Source organism: Lolium perenne, chromosome 7 (genome assembly GCF_019359855.2).
Source record: "Lolium perenne isolate Kyuss_39 chromosome 7, Kyuss_2.0, whole genome shotgun sequence".
In the NCBI taxonomy this organism is placed as follows: Eukaryota; Viridiplantae; Streptophyta; class Magnoliopsida; order Poales; family Poaceae; genus Lolium; species Lolium perenne.
In genome coordinates this window covers 53,968,358-53,985,131 of record NC_067250.2, presented here as the reverse complement: position 1 = coordinate 53,985,131, position 16,774 = coordinate 53,968,358, and the positions used below count along the sequence as shown (strand labels likewise).

The 16,774-nt window shown below is 41.3% G+C and overlaps 1 protein-coding gene across 1 annotated transcript; it reads left to right on the top strand.

The window, feature by feature from the left end:
* Positions 1–10,927: 10,927 nt before the first annotated feature.
* On the top strand, positions 10,928–16,774 carry LOC127317499 (uncharacterized). Its single transcript, XM_051348055.1, has 17 exons — positions 10,928–11,312; positions 11,664–11,870; positions 11,973–12,031; positions 12,131–12,268; positions 12,642–12,716; positions 12,808–12,891; positions 13,012–13,073; positions 13,209–13,278; positions 13,833–13,908; positions 14,000–14,130; positions 14,929–14,988; positions 15,577–15,651; positions 15,728–15,832; positions 15,913–16,008; positions 16,093–16,173; positions 16,261–16,362; positions 16,446–16,774. The coding sequence occupies exons 1-17, from the start codon at positions 10,961–10,963 to the stop codon at positions 16,512–16,514; spliced, it is 1,842 nt and encodes a 613-aa protein (XP_051204015.1). The 5' UTR covers positions 10,928–10,960; the 3' UTR covers positions 16,515–16,774.

The following is a 16,774-nucleotide window of genomic DNA, read 5'->3' as shown; positions in this document are numbered from 1 at the left end:
CAGGTATACTAATAATGGGTACCCGAAGGGTATGCCCATGTCAGTAGTAGCTAGGGAGCATCGTGTTATGAACTACCATTCGTAGTAGCTAGGGATGATTTCGTGAACTGATTACAACTATCATGAACTGTGATTTCTGTGTGATGGGAGGTGAGAGCATGGTAAGATTACCCGTCGTAGAGAAGAGGTAACCATAGACATGTCTGGATGGTACCAAACAGGCCTAATATCATCTCCATCGAGATTTGGGCTTGGCTGCAGGCAAACAAACAGAAAGTCCTTTTTTGGCCCAAGCGATGCAGCCCGGCCTACCAGGCCAATTTCGGCCCGTGGCTCGTTCTGGACGCGCAAGTGTGCTTGCACGGCTGCGCCAGTGAGCCACGAATCAGACCCAGGCAACCAAACACACCCTTTATGTCCATACCCGATGCAAACGAATATAAGTTATGTCCAAAATGTGTTTCCCCGTTGGATATGCCCTTAAACCGCCGATTCATTTCCTCACGTGATTTACTCGTAAGCTGCGCGGACATCGCTCCGTTCCGAGGCAGAGGTGGGACCATGTAAGTGAAGTATTGCATCCATCTGTCCATGATAGAGAAAGACACCTGCAACATCATCTCTGGTTGACTAAAATTTACCCAAAATGGGTTTACATGGGAAAGACACGTCAATAAAATATGATGTGAAATGTATCTTAGCGACATGTGCTGCCCAAGCCATGCCTCTACCCAATAATGTTAGAAGTATAATATGTAGGGGGTGTATACATAAGATTAGGAGTCATTATTTTATATTACAAGTTTATCCGTTTTCCTTGTACCTCTATATATACCCCACGAGGATCCAGGCAATAAACACACAATTCTAGGGTTTCTATATTTTCAACATGGTATCAGAGCAGTTAGCCTCACGACGCCGATCCTAGGGTTCCCCACCACTTCCGCCTCACGCCGCCCCCGGGAGATCTCTCCTCGGGGGCGCGGCACCCGATCTCGTCAAAGATTAGATCGGTTCTTTAGTTTAGATCTTAGATCAAATTCAAGTTCTTAGATTAGATTCAATAGACAAATAAAATCCCCAATTCATCCGATGCTCAGCTGAAATTCTATAGAAACTGGTGGATCAAAGAGAAGGAACCAGAAGGGGACGCCGATGATAACAAGCGTATACAACCCTACATATTATACTTCTAACGGGAAAAATGGAAGGCTAGCTGGTATCAGTTCTTCTGGTGACAGAAGAATTAATGTGTACATCGTGGAGCATATATCCCGTCGTTGTAGTATCACCAAGTAACAAAAACTCAAGGTTAAGTTGAGTACAAAAGCATAATGTGTTGTGTTTGTGTGCTAGCTTGATAATATTTAGTGACATGTATTGATGTCTACTTCCCCCTCCTTTTCCTGTAGACAGTGTTGGGCCTCCAAGAGCAGAGGTTTGTAGAACAGCAGCAAGTTTTCCCTTAAGTGGATCACCCAAGGTTTATCGAACTCAGGGAGGAAGAGGTCAAAGATATCCCTCTCATGCAACCCTGCAACCACAAAGCAAGAAGTCTCTTGTGTCCCCAACACACCTAATAGGTGCACTAGTTCGGCGAAGAGATAGTGAAATACAGGTGGTATGAATAAGTATGAGCAGTAGCAACGGTGCCAGAAAATAGCTTTGCGGGCGTGTAGTTGATGGTGGTAATATTGCAGCTGTAGTAACACAGTAAAACAGTAAACAAGCAGCGATAGCAGTATTTAGGAACAAGGCCTAGGGATTACACTTTCACTAGTGGACACTCTCAACATTGATCACATAACAGAATAGATAAATGCATACTCTACACTCTTGTTGGGTGATGAACGCATTGCGTAGGATTACATGAACCCTCAATGCCGGAGTTAACAAGCTCCACAATTTGTTCATATTTTAGTAACCTTATAGTGTAAGATAGATCAAAAGACTAAACCAAGTACTAACATAGCATGCACACTGTCACCTTCATGCATATGTAGGAGGAATAGATCACATCAATATTATCATAGCAATAGTTAACTTCGCAATCTACAAGAGATCATGATCATAGCATAAACCAAGTACTAACACGGTGCACACACTGTCACCTTTACACACGTGCAGGAGGAATAGAACTACTTTAATAACTTTGCTAGAGTAGCACATAGATAAATTGTGATACAAACTCATATGAATCTCAATCATGTAAAGCAGCTCATGAGATTATTGTATTGAGGTACATAGGAGAGAGATGAACCACATAGCTACCGGTACAGCCCCGAGCCTCGATGGAGAACTACTCCCTCCTCATGGGAGCAGCAGCGGTGATGAAGATGGCGATGGAGATGGCAGCGGTGTCGATGGAGAAGCCTTCCGGGGGCACTTCCCCGCTCCGGCAGCGTGCCGGAACAGAGACTCCTGTCCCCCAGATCTTGGCTTCGCGATGGCGGCGGCTCTGGAAGGTTTCTGTGGGTTTCGTCGAACGCATCAGGGTTTTCGATCCAGGGGCATTATATAGGCGAAGAGGCGGCGCAGGAGGGTCGAAGGGGTGACGACACCATAGGGCGGCGCGGCCAGGGCCTGGGCCGCGCCGGCCTATGGTCTGGGGGCCCAGTGCCCCCCTCTGGTCCTTCCCGGGTGTTCTGGATGCTTCCGGTGAAAATAGGAACTTGGGCGTTGATTTCGTCCGATTCCGAGAATATTTCGTTACTAGGATTTCTGAAACCAAAAACAGCAGAAAACAGGAACTGGCACTTCGGCATCTTGTTAATAGGTTAGTTCCAGAAAATGCACGAATATGACATAAAGTGTGCATAAAACATGTAGATAACATCAATAATGTGGCATGGAACACAAGAAATTATCGATACGTTGGAGACGTATCAGCATCCCCAAGCTTAGTTCTGCTCGTCCCGAGCAGGTAAAACGATAACACAGATAATTTCTGGAGTGACATGCCATCATAACCTTGATCATACTATTTGTAAAGCATATGTAGTGAATGCAGCGATCAAAACAATGTATATGACATGAGTAAACAATTGAATCATATAGCAAAGACTTTTCATGAATAGTACTTTCGAGACAAGCATCAATAAGTCTTGCATAAGAGTTAACTCATAAAGCAATAATTCAAAGTAAAGGTATTGAAGCAACACAAAGGAAGATTAAGTTTCAGCGGTTGCTTTCAACTTGTAACATGTATATCTCATGGATAATTGTCAATGCAAAGCAATATAACAAATACAATATGCAAATATGTAGGAATCAATGCACAGTTCACACAAGTGTTTGCTTCTTGAGGTGGAGAGAAATAGGTGAACTGACTCAACATAAAAGTAAAAAGAATGGTCCTCCATAGAGGAAAAGCATCGATTGCTATATTTGTGCTAGAGCTTTGATTTTGAAAACATAAAGAGAGCATAAAAATAAAGTTTTGAGAGGTGTATGTTGTTGTCAACAAATGGTAGCGGGTACTCTAACCCCCTTGCCAGACAAACCTTCAAAGAGCGGCTCCCATTTTATTTTGGGTGGCACTCCTTCCAACCTTTCTTTCACAAACCATGGCTAACCGAATCCTCGGGTGCCTGCCAACAATCTCATACCATGAAGGAGTGCCTTTTTATTTTAGTTTTATTATGATGACACTCCTCCCAACCTTTGCTTACACAAGCCATGGCTAACCGAATCCTTCGGGTGCCGTCCAACAATCACATACCATGGAGGAGTGTCTATTTTTGTTAATTAATTTGGGACTGGGAATCCCATTTCCAGCTCTTTTTGCAAAATTATTGGATAAGCGGATGAAGCCACTAGTCCATTGGTGAAAGTTGCTCAACAAGATTGAAAGATAAACACCACATACTTCCTCATGAGCTATAAAACATTGACACAAATCAGAGGTGATAAATTTTGAATTGTTTAAAGGTAGCACTCAAGCAATTTACTTTGGAATGGCGGAAAATACCATGTAGTAGGTAGGTATGGTGGACACAAATGGCATAGTGGTTGGCTCAAGTATTTTGGATGCATGAGAAGTATTCCCTCTCGATACAAGGTTTAGGCTAGCAAGGTTGTTTGAAACAAACACAAGGATGAACCGGTGCAGCAAAATTCACATAAAAGACATATTGAAAACATTATAAGACTCTACACCGTCTTCCTTGTTGTTCAAACTCAATACTAGAAATTATCTAGACCTTAGAGAAACCAAATATGCAAACCAAATTTTAGCATGCTCTATGTATTTCTTCATTAATGGGTGCAAAGCATATGATGCAAGAGCTTAAACATGAGCACAACAATTGCCAAGTATCACATTACCCAAGACATTTATAGCAATTACTACATGTATCATTTTCCAATTCCAACCATATAACAATTTATCGAAGAAGAAACTTCGCCATGAAAATTAAAAGCTAAGAACACATGTGTTCATACGAACCAGCGGAGCGTGTCTCTCTCCCACACAAGCATTTATTCAACAAAAACAAAAACAAGAAACATACTGACGCTCCAAGAAAAGCACATAAGATGTGACCGAATAAAAATATAGTTTCAAGAGAAGGAACCTGATAATTTGTCGATGAAGAAGGGGATGCCTTGGGCATCCCCAAGCTTAGACGCTTGAGTCTTCTTGATATATGCAGGGGTGAACCACCGGGGCATCCCCAAGCTTAGAGCTTTCACTCTTCTTGATCATAGTATATCATACTCCTCTCTTGATCCTTGAAAACTTCCTCCACACCAAACTCGAAACAACTCATTAGAGGGTTAGTGCACAATAAAAATTAACATATTCAGAGGTGACACAATCATTCTTAACACTTCTGGACATTGCATAATGCTACTGGACATTAGTGGATCAAAGAAATTCATCCATCATAGCAAAAGAGGCAATACGAAATAAAAGGCAGAATCTGTCAAAACAGAACAGTTCGTATTGACGAATTTTAAAATGGTACCAGACTTGCTCAAATGAAAATGCTCAAATTGAATGAAAGTTGCGTACATATCTGAGGATCATGCACGTAAATTGGCTTAATTTTCTGAGCTACCTACAGGGAGGTAGACCCAGATTCGTGACAGCAAAGAAATCTAGAACTGCGCAGTAATCCAAATCTAGTACTTACTTTTCTATCAACGGCTTTACTTGGCACAATAAAACACAAAACTAAGATAAGGAGAGGTTGCTACAGTAGTAAACAACTTCCAAGACACAAATATAAAACAAAGTACTGTAGCAAAATAACACATGGGTTATCTCCCAAGAAGTTCTTTCTTTATAGCCGTTAAGATGGGCTCAGCAGTTTTTAATGATGCACTCGCAAGAAATAGTATTTGAAGAAAAAGAGAGCATCAAGAGGCAAATTCAAAACACATTTAAGTCTAACATGCTTCCTATGCATAGGAATCTTGTAAATAAACAAGTTCATGAGGAGCAAAGTAACAAGCATAGGAAGATAAAACAAGTGTAGCTTCAAAAATTTCAGCACATAGAGAGGCATTTTAGTAACATGAAAATTTCTACAACCATATTTTCCTCTCTCATAATAACTTTCAGTAGCATCATGAGCAAACTCAACAATATAACCAACACATAAAGCATTCTTATCATGAGTCTCATGCATAAAATTATTACTCTCCACATAAGCATAATCAATTTTATTAGTTGTAGTGGGAGCAAATTCAACAAAGTAGCTATCATTATTATTCTCATCATCAAATATAGGAGGCATATTGTAAGCATAATCAAATTTACTCTCCATAGTAGGTGGCAACAAAAGACTACTATCATTATAATCATCATAAATAGGAGGCAAAGTATCATCAAAGAAAATTTCCTCCTCAATGCTTGGGGGACTAAAAAGATCATGAAAACCAGCTTCCCCAAGCTTAGAACTTTCTATATTATTATCAACAATGGTGTTCAAAGCGTTCATACTAATATTACTACCAGCATGCAAATAAGATTCCATAGGTTTTTTAATTTTCGCATCAAACAATCCATGTTTTAAATCAGGAAATAGAAATAGAAGCTCATTCTTGTCCATTATGCCAAACTAGTGTAAACAAGAAACAAAAAGTTGCAATTGCAGGATCTAAAGGAAATAGCTTTGAGTACTTACGGCGCCGGGAAATAGCTTAGTAGCCGAGGTCCGGAGTGTGAGTACCTTTTACCTTTCCTCCCCGGCAACGGCGCCAGAAATTTAGCTTGATGTCTACTTCCCCCTCCTTTTCCTGTAGACAGTGTTGGGCCTCCAAGAGCAGAGGTTTGTAGAACAGCAGCAAGTTTTCCCTTAAGTGGATCACCCAAGGTTTATCGAACTCAGGGAGGAAGAGGTCAAAGATATCCCTCTCATGCAACCCTGCAACCACAAAGCAAGAAGTCTCTTGTGTCCCCAACACACCTAATAGGTGCACTAGTTCGGCGAAGAGATAGTGAAATACAGGTGGTATGAATAAGTATGAGCAGTAGCAACGGTGCCAGAAAATAGCTTGCGGGCGTGTAGTTGATGGTGGTAATATTGCAGCTGTAGTAACACAGTAAAACAGTAAACAAGCAGCGATAGCAGTATTTAGGAACAAGGCCTAGGGATTACACTTTCACTAGTGGACACTCTCAACATTGATCACATAACAGAATAGATAAATGCATACTCTACACTCTTGTTGGATGATGAACGCATTGCATAGGATTACACGAACCCTCAATGCCGGAGTTAACAAGCTCCACAATTTGTTCATATTTTAGTAACCTTATAGTGTAAGATAGATCAAAAGACTAAACCAAGTACTAACATAGCATGCACACTGTCACCTTCATGCATATGTAGGAGGAATAGATCACATCAATATTATCATAGCAATAGTTAACTTCGCAATCTACAAGAGATCATGATCATAGCATAAACCAAGTACTAACACGGTGCACACACTGTCACCTTTACACACGTGCAGGAGGAATAGAACTACTTTAATAACTTTGTTAGAGTAGCACATAGATAAATTGTGATACAAACTCATATGAATCTCAATCATGTAAAGCAGCTCATGAGATTATTGTATTGAGGTACATAGGAGAGAGATGAACCACATAGCTACCGGTACAGCCCCGAGCCTCGATGGAGAACTACTCCCTCCTCATGGGAGCAGCAGCGGTGATGAAGATGGCGATGGAGATGGCAGCGGTGTCAATGGAGAAGCCTTTCGGGGGCACTTCCCCGCTCCGGCAGCGTGCCGGAACAGAGACTCCTGTCCCCCAGATCTTGGCTTCGCGATGGCGGCGGCTCTGGAAGGTTTCTGTGGGTTTCGTCGAACGCATCAGGGTTTTCGATCCAGGGGCATTATATAGGCGAAGAGGCGGCGCAGGAGGGTCGAAGGGGTGACGACACCATAGGGCGGCGCGGCCAGGGCCTGGGCCGCGCCGGCCTATGGTCTGGGGGCCCAGTGCCCCCCCTCTGGTCCTTCCCGGGTGTTCTGGATGCTTCCGGTGAAAATAGGAACTTGGGCGTTGATTTCGTCCGATTCCGAGAATATTTCGTTACTAGGATTTCTGAAGCCAAAAACAGCAGAAAACAGGAACTGGCACTTCGGCATCTTGTTAATAGGTTAGTTCCAGAAAATGCACGAATATGACATAAAGTGTGCATAAAACATGTAGATAACATCAATAATGTGGCATGGAACACAAGAAATTATCGATACGTTGGAGACGTATCATGTATCTACATTATGCGCTTGTTAGAGCTTGTAATGTGAATCTTGCAGAAGGACCCATCAATGCTCAAACTATATATCTAGGATTTGCAAGTGAAATACACTCATTGATTTTCATTGATATTTTACTGAAATAGCGAACACATGCTTGGAGAAATCCATAAAATAAAGCTTTCTAGGAGCCTATGCATTATTTATCTTAGTACCTTAACTTTTCTAATTATCGAGATACAAGTCCACTCTTCTATAGCAAAATCACTTGGTCAATTACAAGCCAGAGAGAGAAACACCGATGCCGTACTACCGTTCATGTTGCAACAACGTTCCCTAAATGCATTTCCACTCTTTGATACCCCTAATTATATATATGACACAAACCAGGGGTGAAGCCAGGATTTATTGTGTGTTTGGTTTGTGACTTGATAGGGATGGGATGGGACCATCCAGATTTTGAGGATGGCAATTATATATGGGGTGGTCTAGTTTTGAGTGTTCGTTTGGTTTTAGGGGAAGGATCTTATTAGGACGAGCTACAATTAACTAACTTATAATGGCAATACCAAGTTTCATAAAGTGGTTAACAACAATTAGCAGGATCTCAACTGTGGAGACGAACACAGGTCCCATCATAGAACACACTCATTGTTGGACTCGAAGCACTGGCCAACGCCAAAGACGAGGACCAAAACTTAGTTGGGAACACGGCGGCACCGAAGACCAACAATGTGTGGCTAGCGAGGAGGAGCAGAGTACGACACAGGTTCTCCGACCGCAGATCAGCACAGAAGTTCTCTAGCGACGGAGATGTCCAGCGACATGACCAGATCCAAGGAAGCATAAGTTGCAGTGTGATTCTTTTTCCATAGATTTTGGAAGGAAAGGTTTAGCATGAAGAGTTGGCATAGAAGACTATTAGGATAAGTAGACCAAACGACTCGGCTCATAAGGAAAGTGTTAGCAGAGAGGAGTTGGATTAGAAGGCTATTAGGAGAAGTAGGCCAAACGGTTCAGCTTGGAAAAAAGTCTTAGCAGGTAGGAGTTGAATTAGAAGGATATTAGGATAAATGGACCGGCCAAACTGTTTGGTTTGGAAGGAAATGGTTATTAGGTAGGAGTTGGATTAGAAGGCTATTAGGTAGGAGTTGGCTAAAAGATTTGAGCACCCATGGTCCATTGCATGACCTAAGATATAGAGATAGTCATTTCCATTTAGATTCTACAGTGACGCCACTCTACTATTAAAGGAAGTTTTTTTTGTGAGACAAATTTCTATTTTTTTTAAAGTTGAAGGTTCTCTCTTTTTTGTTGATTGTATTTACTTATCAAGCATAGTAGTACACTAGATGATTCCCCGCGCGTTGCGGCGGAATTTAGTGGACCAATTCTATTCATGTATATATAATTAAATTTTCAGCGTAAATCAAAAGAATTTCTGTTTAAAAAACTTGATCAGTTGAACACGTTATTTTTAAAATAATTAAAGGGAAAAAAAGCACGCCACGCTTTTCTTTATTGGCAGGCCTTGGTGCAGTTTTAACCTGAAATGACAAAGTATTTTAGACACATATACCTCTGCATGTCATCCTATGCAACGTTTTTCGAAAGTGAAGGAGCGCATATGCCATACATGCAGTGTAGTACGTACCTGCAAAAATTATTGAAGGGAAAAAAGGACAACAAACGGGGAGTAACCCATAATGACAACATATACTCTGTTTAATAGCTTTATAGAAGACAACAAACGGGGAGTAACCCATAATGACAACATATGGCTATTATAGAAGAAATGCAACTGACGTAGTAGCTACTCTAGAAAACATTTTTGAAGTGGCATGGTCTGACCTGTAAAGATGACTCGAGAGAAATCAATACACCAACAGAAGGGTCCAAGGTCAGAATAAACATGAATGCTTAAACATGAACACACAATAGATTTTTCTGGCTGAAGCATTTTAACAAACACAAGCATGACAATTCCGCATCTAGTGCTAGTAAAAAAAAAGGGAATCAGATTTAGCTAGCATCAAGTAAATCACTTACACCGACCCAGACATGCATGAACGGACTTGATATGCACGCCATTATCTTGATCTCATGGTGTCCCATGCCATTAGCCTGTGACAGTGCAACCAATAGCCCAATGTAAACGGTATATACCATGAATAAGAGGTTGTAGTTTTGGAGTGGATGTCGAAGGTTTGAGTACCACAGTCGTATATGTCGGGTAAACTCAAGGATCTCCCATGCGCACCTGTAGAATTGTAGCCGCCATGCTCGCACATGCGTGGCTGCAAGTCGCGAGAGACGGAGGAGATGAGGAGCTCTCGAGTCCCCAATTTGTGCAGATCAACAGGATTAAAATACATCGAAGAGGAGAGCTAGCAGTCATGGCCCAAAGTGTCCTTTGGTTTTCTCTTATCTAAAGTGGCGCATCAGCTAGCTTGAGTGAATGTTGGGCGTTGGTGCTTGTACAAAGGAAATCCTAAGCGGTACTGGGAGGTGAAGCGACGGTACTCAAAGCCAGAATTAAAGTGGCAAAGATGCACTGGGAATAAGAGGGGCCGATGTATGATTAATGTCTGGAAGATCACGTAGGTCTATCGGCAGAAAATAGGATTAAGTGATCCATTTTCCCTTGAGAATAGCTGTGTCCTGCATGGCCCGAAAATAAAACCAAATTGGTATTGGAAAGTAAAGTTGAGAGATGATGATGTGGCACTATGATGAGGTGGATAGCTTGCATGTTGAGAGAAATCAACTTAGTGGGTTGCTCCTATTTAGATATTATAGATACGAAACGGTACGAAAACACATAAAAAAACAATAGAAGAAAAAATGAAGCAATAGCGAAAAACAACCCCCCCCCCCCCCCCCCCCGCCGCCCCCTACGCACTCAACCGTTTTACGCATGGAAGAAGAAATAGTGAAGGTACACAATAAAAATAAAAATAAAACACTGCAAAAATACACAGAACTATGAAAATTCAGATATTTTTTATTTTTATTTTTGATACTCTGATAAAAATGTTACAGTATACATGTTCACATTTTCGGGAGCAATATATTTACATTTTTTTGAGGGAAGCAATATATTTACATTTTTGGAAGATAGGAGGCAGAAGTGTTAACGAGGTAATCCACAACCTTACCCTCCTCCTCCCCAGCAAAAAAAGCTCTCTCCCCTCCCAAAACCCCCTCCACATCTCCGACACCACCTTCCCATCCACATCCCATTCCCATGGAGTCCTCCCTCCTCCTCTCCTCCTCCCGCCCCTCCCTCCTCACCCCCTCCTCCTCCCCCTCCATCGCGCATCGACGCTACGCCTCCTTCGGGTCCAAGCTTCCGCCGCGACGCCTCCTCTCCGTGCCACCGCGCGCCCGCCGGTGGACCGTGGCGCCGCGGGCTGCGTCCGAGCTGTTCGACGGAATTCACAGCCAGGACAAGCCCCCCGGGGTCGGGCGCGGGGGCGCGCGCCGGAGAGCCTACCGCGAGGCGCAAGGGGAGGCCTCCGCGCCCCCCGTCGGCGCGGCAGCCAGGGGCCTCACCCGCTACGTCGTCCCGGCCGGGGGCTTGCTCGCGCTGAGCTTTGGTATAGCCTCACTGCTTCCTCCTCTTACCGCACGCAGCACCGTTTATTTCCTCTCTTCCGAGTTTCCAGCTTCTCATAATAATTGAACAGTCATCTTATCATCACCAGCGACTTGATAGATATTACCCTGTTCACTGCTAAGTACTACAAAGCACATCTCGGTACGAAATACTCTGTATGTGGGTGCGCGGTGTTCCTTAGAATTACATATCCGCGCAGCCTAGGCCAGCTGGTGTGCCGCAAGGGATGCTAATAAGTTTATTATCCGATCTCTCGAACCACGATGTTGTACATGTTGCATTGAAAGTTGGTGGCTTGGAACGCCCACTAATTCTCTGTTTCAGAGGACAGTCATATGGAAGGTGGTTCAGCATTTCGTTCCCGGGAAGAGGAAGGACCGGGTTTCCGGAGAACCAGTGTCTTCTGGGGCCATGTGGTCCTTTGCTGCCGGGTCCAATTTGTCAACATCTACAAGCTTTAAAGCGGAAAAGGAGTCGAAGAAAAACCTAAACAAGTTCTACAAGGAACTGCGGACGCTCAAAACCGTTAACATGGCAGGTTACTAGCAACTGCGCGCTAAAGCTCCAATCTCTTCACAATTTTTGTAACTCAACTAGTGTATACATTACCTTTCCCCTTAATATTCTAGTTGTTTGGCAGGCCGTCAATTCGGCGACGAGGGTTTGTTCTTCCTAGCAGAAAGCTTAGCCTATAACAAGGTTAGATATCTCAAGTAATGGTTAAATGTAATCTGAATGCAAGCTTCTTTCAGATATCCTAGTATCTTTCTGAACATTGGTTGTTTTCTCTATTGCCAGAGTGCAGAGGAGGTGGACTTTTCTGGTAATGCGATAACAGCTGTGGGAATAGAAGCCTTTGATGGCATTCTCCAGATAAACACAGCTTTAAAGTCTCTCAATTTATCTGGAAATGATATCGGAGATGAAGGAGCTAAGGTCTTCTAAACCTTATCATCTCTGCATTCTGTTCTGTTATGTTCTGTAGTTTGTTTGAACTTATGGAGTAGATATTATATATTTTGTTCTGGTTTTTGTTCCACGTATACCACGCAAACCATATAATATGTTCTGATTTTGTATTCTGAACTTATTGCGTGATAGCTATATTGTTTGATTTGCATTACAATTATTCACATTTATGTCTAACTCGAGGTTTTCACCTCATGTTAGTTTCAAATATTAAGTTACTATTTTGCTGATGTGATGATTTCATTACTAGTAACCTGACCTGTGACCTTGGCATGCAGAACAATAATTGAATATATTCGCATAAATTCCCACTGAATGTAACACTCATGAATGCTTACAGTGTCTTTCAGGTATATTGGTAGAAAACGTAGGTATTCAGAAGCTCCTGCTGAACAGTACCAATATCGGAGATGAGGTTTTCCTCTCTCTCTCTCTCTCTCTCTCTCTCTCTCTCTCTCTCTCTGCATGTTTCCATGTTGTGGTGTAACATGAAATTCTATTTTCAGGGAGCAAAAGCGATTTCGGATATGCTGAAAAAGAACAAAACAATACGTTTTGTACAGCTCAGCAATAATACAATCGAATACAGTGTATGTATAAATATCTACTGAAGCAAAAAGATTCACTTGGATCTCAAAAGGAGAAAATGCTTCCAAATGATAGCATCCTTAATGAATTTATAAGAACATCTTTTTCTTGTCCTCGAACAGGGTTTTGCAAGTATTGCAGATGCACTTCTTGAGAATAATACGCTACGGAGCTTGTATCTCAAGTTAGTCGCTCACAAACCCGGTGCATTTACCTGTGATGGACAAGGATTATACATATGAAGCCATGATCAGTTTGACAGTAATTGAATTGATTTTATGTGACTAACTAGCGTTGCACTCTGTTTGATGTATTGTAGTGGCAACTATGGTGGTCCTCTCGGTGCATCCAGCCTAGCAAAAGGAGTTTTAGGGAACAAATCTCTCAGGGTACTACTAGATATATTTGATTATATTTCCACATTGTTTGATTATGCTTTCTTTTGTTTTTGGTAAATTTCAATGTCCCATAGAAACCATATTTCCATCATTCTTCCTACCAAATTCAGAACAGTTTTTTTTTTTGGCTCACTCTAGGGCAAAGTACTTTTTAGAGGGTCCACATTCATATGGATTCAATTTTCTCTCCTACATTTTTACGTTCCCTTTTCAAAAAAACCAACCGGTTTGAAAAATGAAAATATGCTAGAAACTAAAAGATGCATGGGTCATGATTGTTAGACCAGCCTTTTATTTTCAACATATAATAAATATATAATAACATAAACATTAATCAGGAAACATGTTATGTATCTGGCACGTTGGTCAAATTTTGTGTTCTTGATGGAGCTTTTATGTCTGTACACCTATTTTCATATCATATATGAATATGCCCAAAGATCCTTACGACCATATAGGTTGAATTGCAAAATAAGAACTTTTTTCTGTGAGCTCTTGCTTGTTATCAATTTTTTCTCATTGTTGATTAACCTTACATTTGTTAGGAACTTCACTTACATGGTAATGGGTTTGGGAACGAAGGATTACGGGTGTTGATGTCTGCATTATCTGCTCACAAAGGTGTCTTTTCTAGCTATCCACGCTAACTTGGTTATATTTAGTTGATTGGCTGCAAACATTCATAATTCACGGTTATTTGGCTGTGTTACAGGCAAGATAACAGCCTTGGATATTGGCAACAACAACATTACATCAGAGGGTTCTCATTATGTTGCCGAGTTCATCAAAATGACGAAGTCTCTACGGTGGCTCAGTCTTTACATGGATGACGTTGGTGATGAGGTAGTACTGTTGTTACTGCTTACCCTTGTTTGTTAATATTCTTGTGATGTCTACAATACATTAGGACTGCCTTAGAACTTTGGATGTCAGTTCCATTCTGTCTTGAACTTGTGGAGCGTGGCGCTATACCTTTTTCATGTTACTAGGATCCGTTTCAGAAATTCTAAATACTCATATTCCTATGGTTATTCTTGCTCTTCCTGAATGGAAAAGAAACCGAGTTGAGTTGACCGGTATATCGTGAGTCTACTAAACAATTTTTCCTTTGAGTTACCAAGTACAGTGTACTGTACCATGTTCCAAGAAACCTCAAAAGACGTACCCCCTTTAGTCGTTTGGCAGCACATGTGGCTCAGAAAAATGTGGCCCAGTCCATTGCCTCACATACCTTCGTCATGGCCGCGTGATGTCTCATAATCACTGAACTGGTCTGAACACTATTATTGGTACTTTAACTAACATGGACTTTGGTGTTGTAATTGCTTCAAATTCAGAACCTGTTTACGTTAGATGTATTTACTGTTTTTCACATGTTTATGTTTTTGGTCTGCCTGTAAAGCTGTGTTGGTTGCCCTGCTGGGTGCTAGTAAGTCATTGTTCTGTAGTCTTATTGCTTGTTCATTGTTTAATACCTTCACTGCATTGAATAAATGAGGGCAAATACATGATTGCTCACATGAGTTCACACACATCAATGTGTAAACATATCTTGCAATTCTATGCATCACATTTGCAATTCTATGCATCACATTTGCAATTCCTCTAGTTTTTAATGTAGATTAACATGATTTTTGCCAGGGTGCTGAAAAGGTGGCAGATGCTCTGAAACAGAACAAAACAATATCTACTATGGACTTTGTGAGTACTATTCCCTCCCTTCCAAATGAAGTGACGCTGTTTTTTTTTTTCTCTCCAAAATGAGCGAACCTACACACTAAAACGCGTCTAGATACATGTGAATCTAGACAAATCCGCGACAATTAATTTGGAACAGCGGCAGTAGCATATAGTATAGTATGCAACCTTGTCCTGATGTTATGTGATAATATGATGCTTTTAAGGAATAATGTGAGAATAGGTTCTCACAATGTGTTGCTACTGCCGCTGTTCCAAATTAAGTGTCGCAGATCATTCTAGATTTGCATGTATCTAGCCACGGTTTAGTGTGTAGATACATGCAAATCTAGACAAATCTGCAACACTTAATTTGGAACAGTACTTCATAAACTATGACTATGAGTTCCTCTGGAGTTTTTGTCATTTTAGGACAGCAGCTTTAATCCTAAACATCGTGCTCTAGTTGGAATGCAGGAGTTTTGTGGCAAAAGAAATATCCTAGAAATTCCTTTGATGTTCCTGTTTCCAAAAATGGGAACGAGGCAAAAACAGAGATATGTGTTCTTGTACACCTCTATGCTCTAGCACTGATGTTTTTAACCTTTTCAGGGTGGTAATAACATTCACTCTAGAGGGGTAACTGCAATAGCTGAAACTTTGAAGGAGAATGCAGTGTTGACAACAGTAAGTTAATTATCATTCAGACTATTTCACTGTGCAAAATAAGGTACTTTCACTGACTCGGGACTGTTACCTGTAGCTGGAGTTGAGTTATAATCCAATTGGACCAGAGGGGGTAAAGGCTTTGTGCGATGTTATCAAGTTCAATGGCAAAATCCAAACCCTTAAGCTTGGTTGGTGCCAGGTAATCTTCAGAACTTAATAGAATCATACATGCAGATTTAAGTGTTCTTGCCTCTTCAGCCAAATTAAATTATCTTGCAGATAGGTGTGTCAGGTGCAGAATCCATTGCTGATTGTTTGAAGTATAACACAACATTGTCGACATTGGATTTGCGGGCAAATGGACTTGGAGATGATGTATGTGCAATTTGTTGATGCATGTTTGTTAAACTTGCACGTGCTGTATGGTCCATTTTTTTACTCTTTGTTCTGTTCGTGAAGGGTGCTATCTGCTTGGCGCGAAGTTTGAAGATAATCAATGAATGTTTGAAATCACTTGACCTGTGTTTTAATGAGATTAGAGTAAGAAATGCAGTTTTCAGTGTATTGGCTATTGGAAGTTCTCTGCAGATCTCCACTACACTTTAACATCCTTTATACTTGTGACAGGATGATGGAGCATTTGCATTGGCGCAAGCACTCAAGGCTAATGAGGATCTTACAGTCACATCATTAAATCTTTCAAACAACTTCTTCGGTAAATTTGGACAGGTTAGTCGACCTATCAATTCTAATATATCTATTTATCGTGGCACAGTTGAATTTATGTTGACAGTTTATTTGAGTCAATACAGGTTGCTCTGACTGAAGCACGGGATCATGTATACGAGATGACTGGAAAGGAAATAGACATTTATTTTTAGGTACCATTGATTTCTCTTCCCATTGTGGCGAAAAGGTTTAGCTTCTCCACAGCGGCATGCTTTGTGCACAGTTAGCCGCGTAATAGAGCCTTTTGGGCATTGTACTCGAGTAGATCAAGTAAATTGAGAGAAGAGCATGCTTCATGCTTGTCATGGGAAATTTTGGTAAACTACTGGACTGTAGTTTCGTCATTCAGCTGTTTATATGCAATTTTGTCTGAAAGCTCTGATCTCGAATTAGTCATTCATGTTGGCTGTAA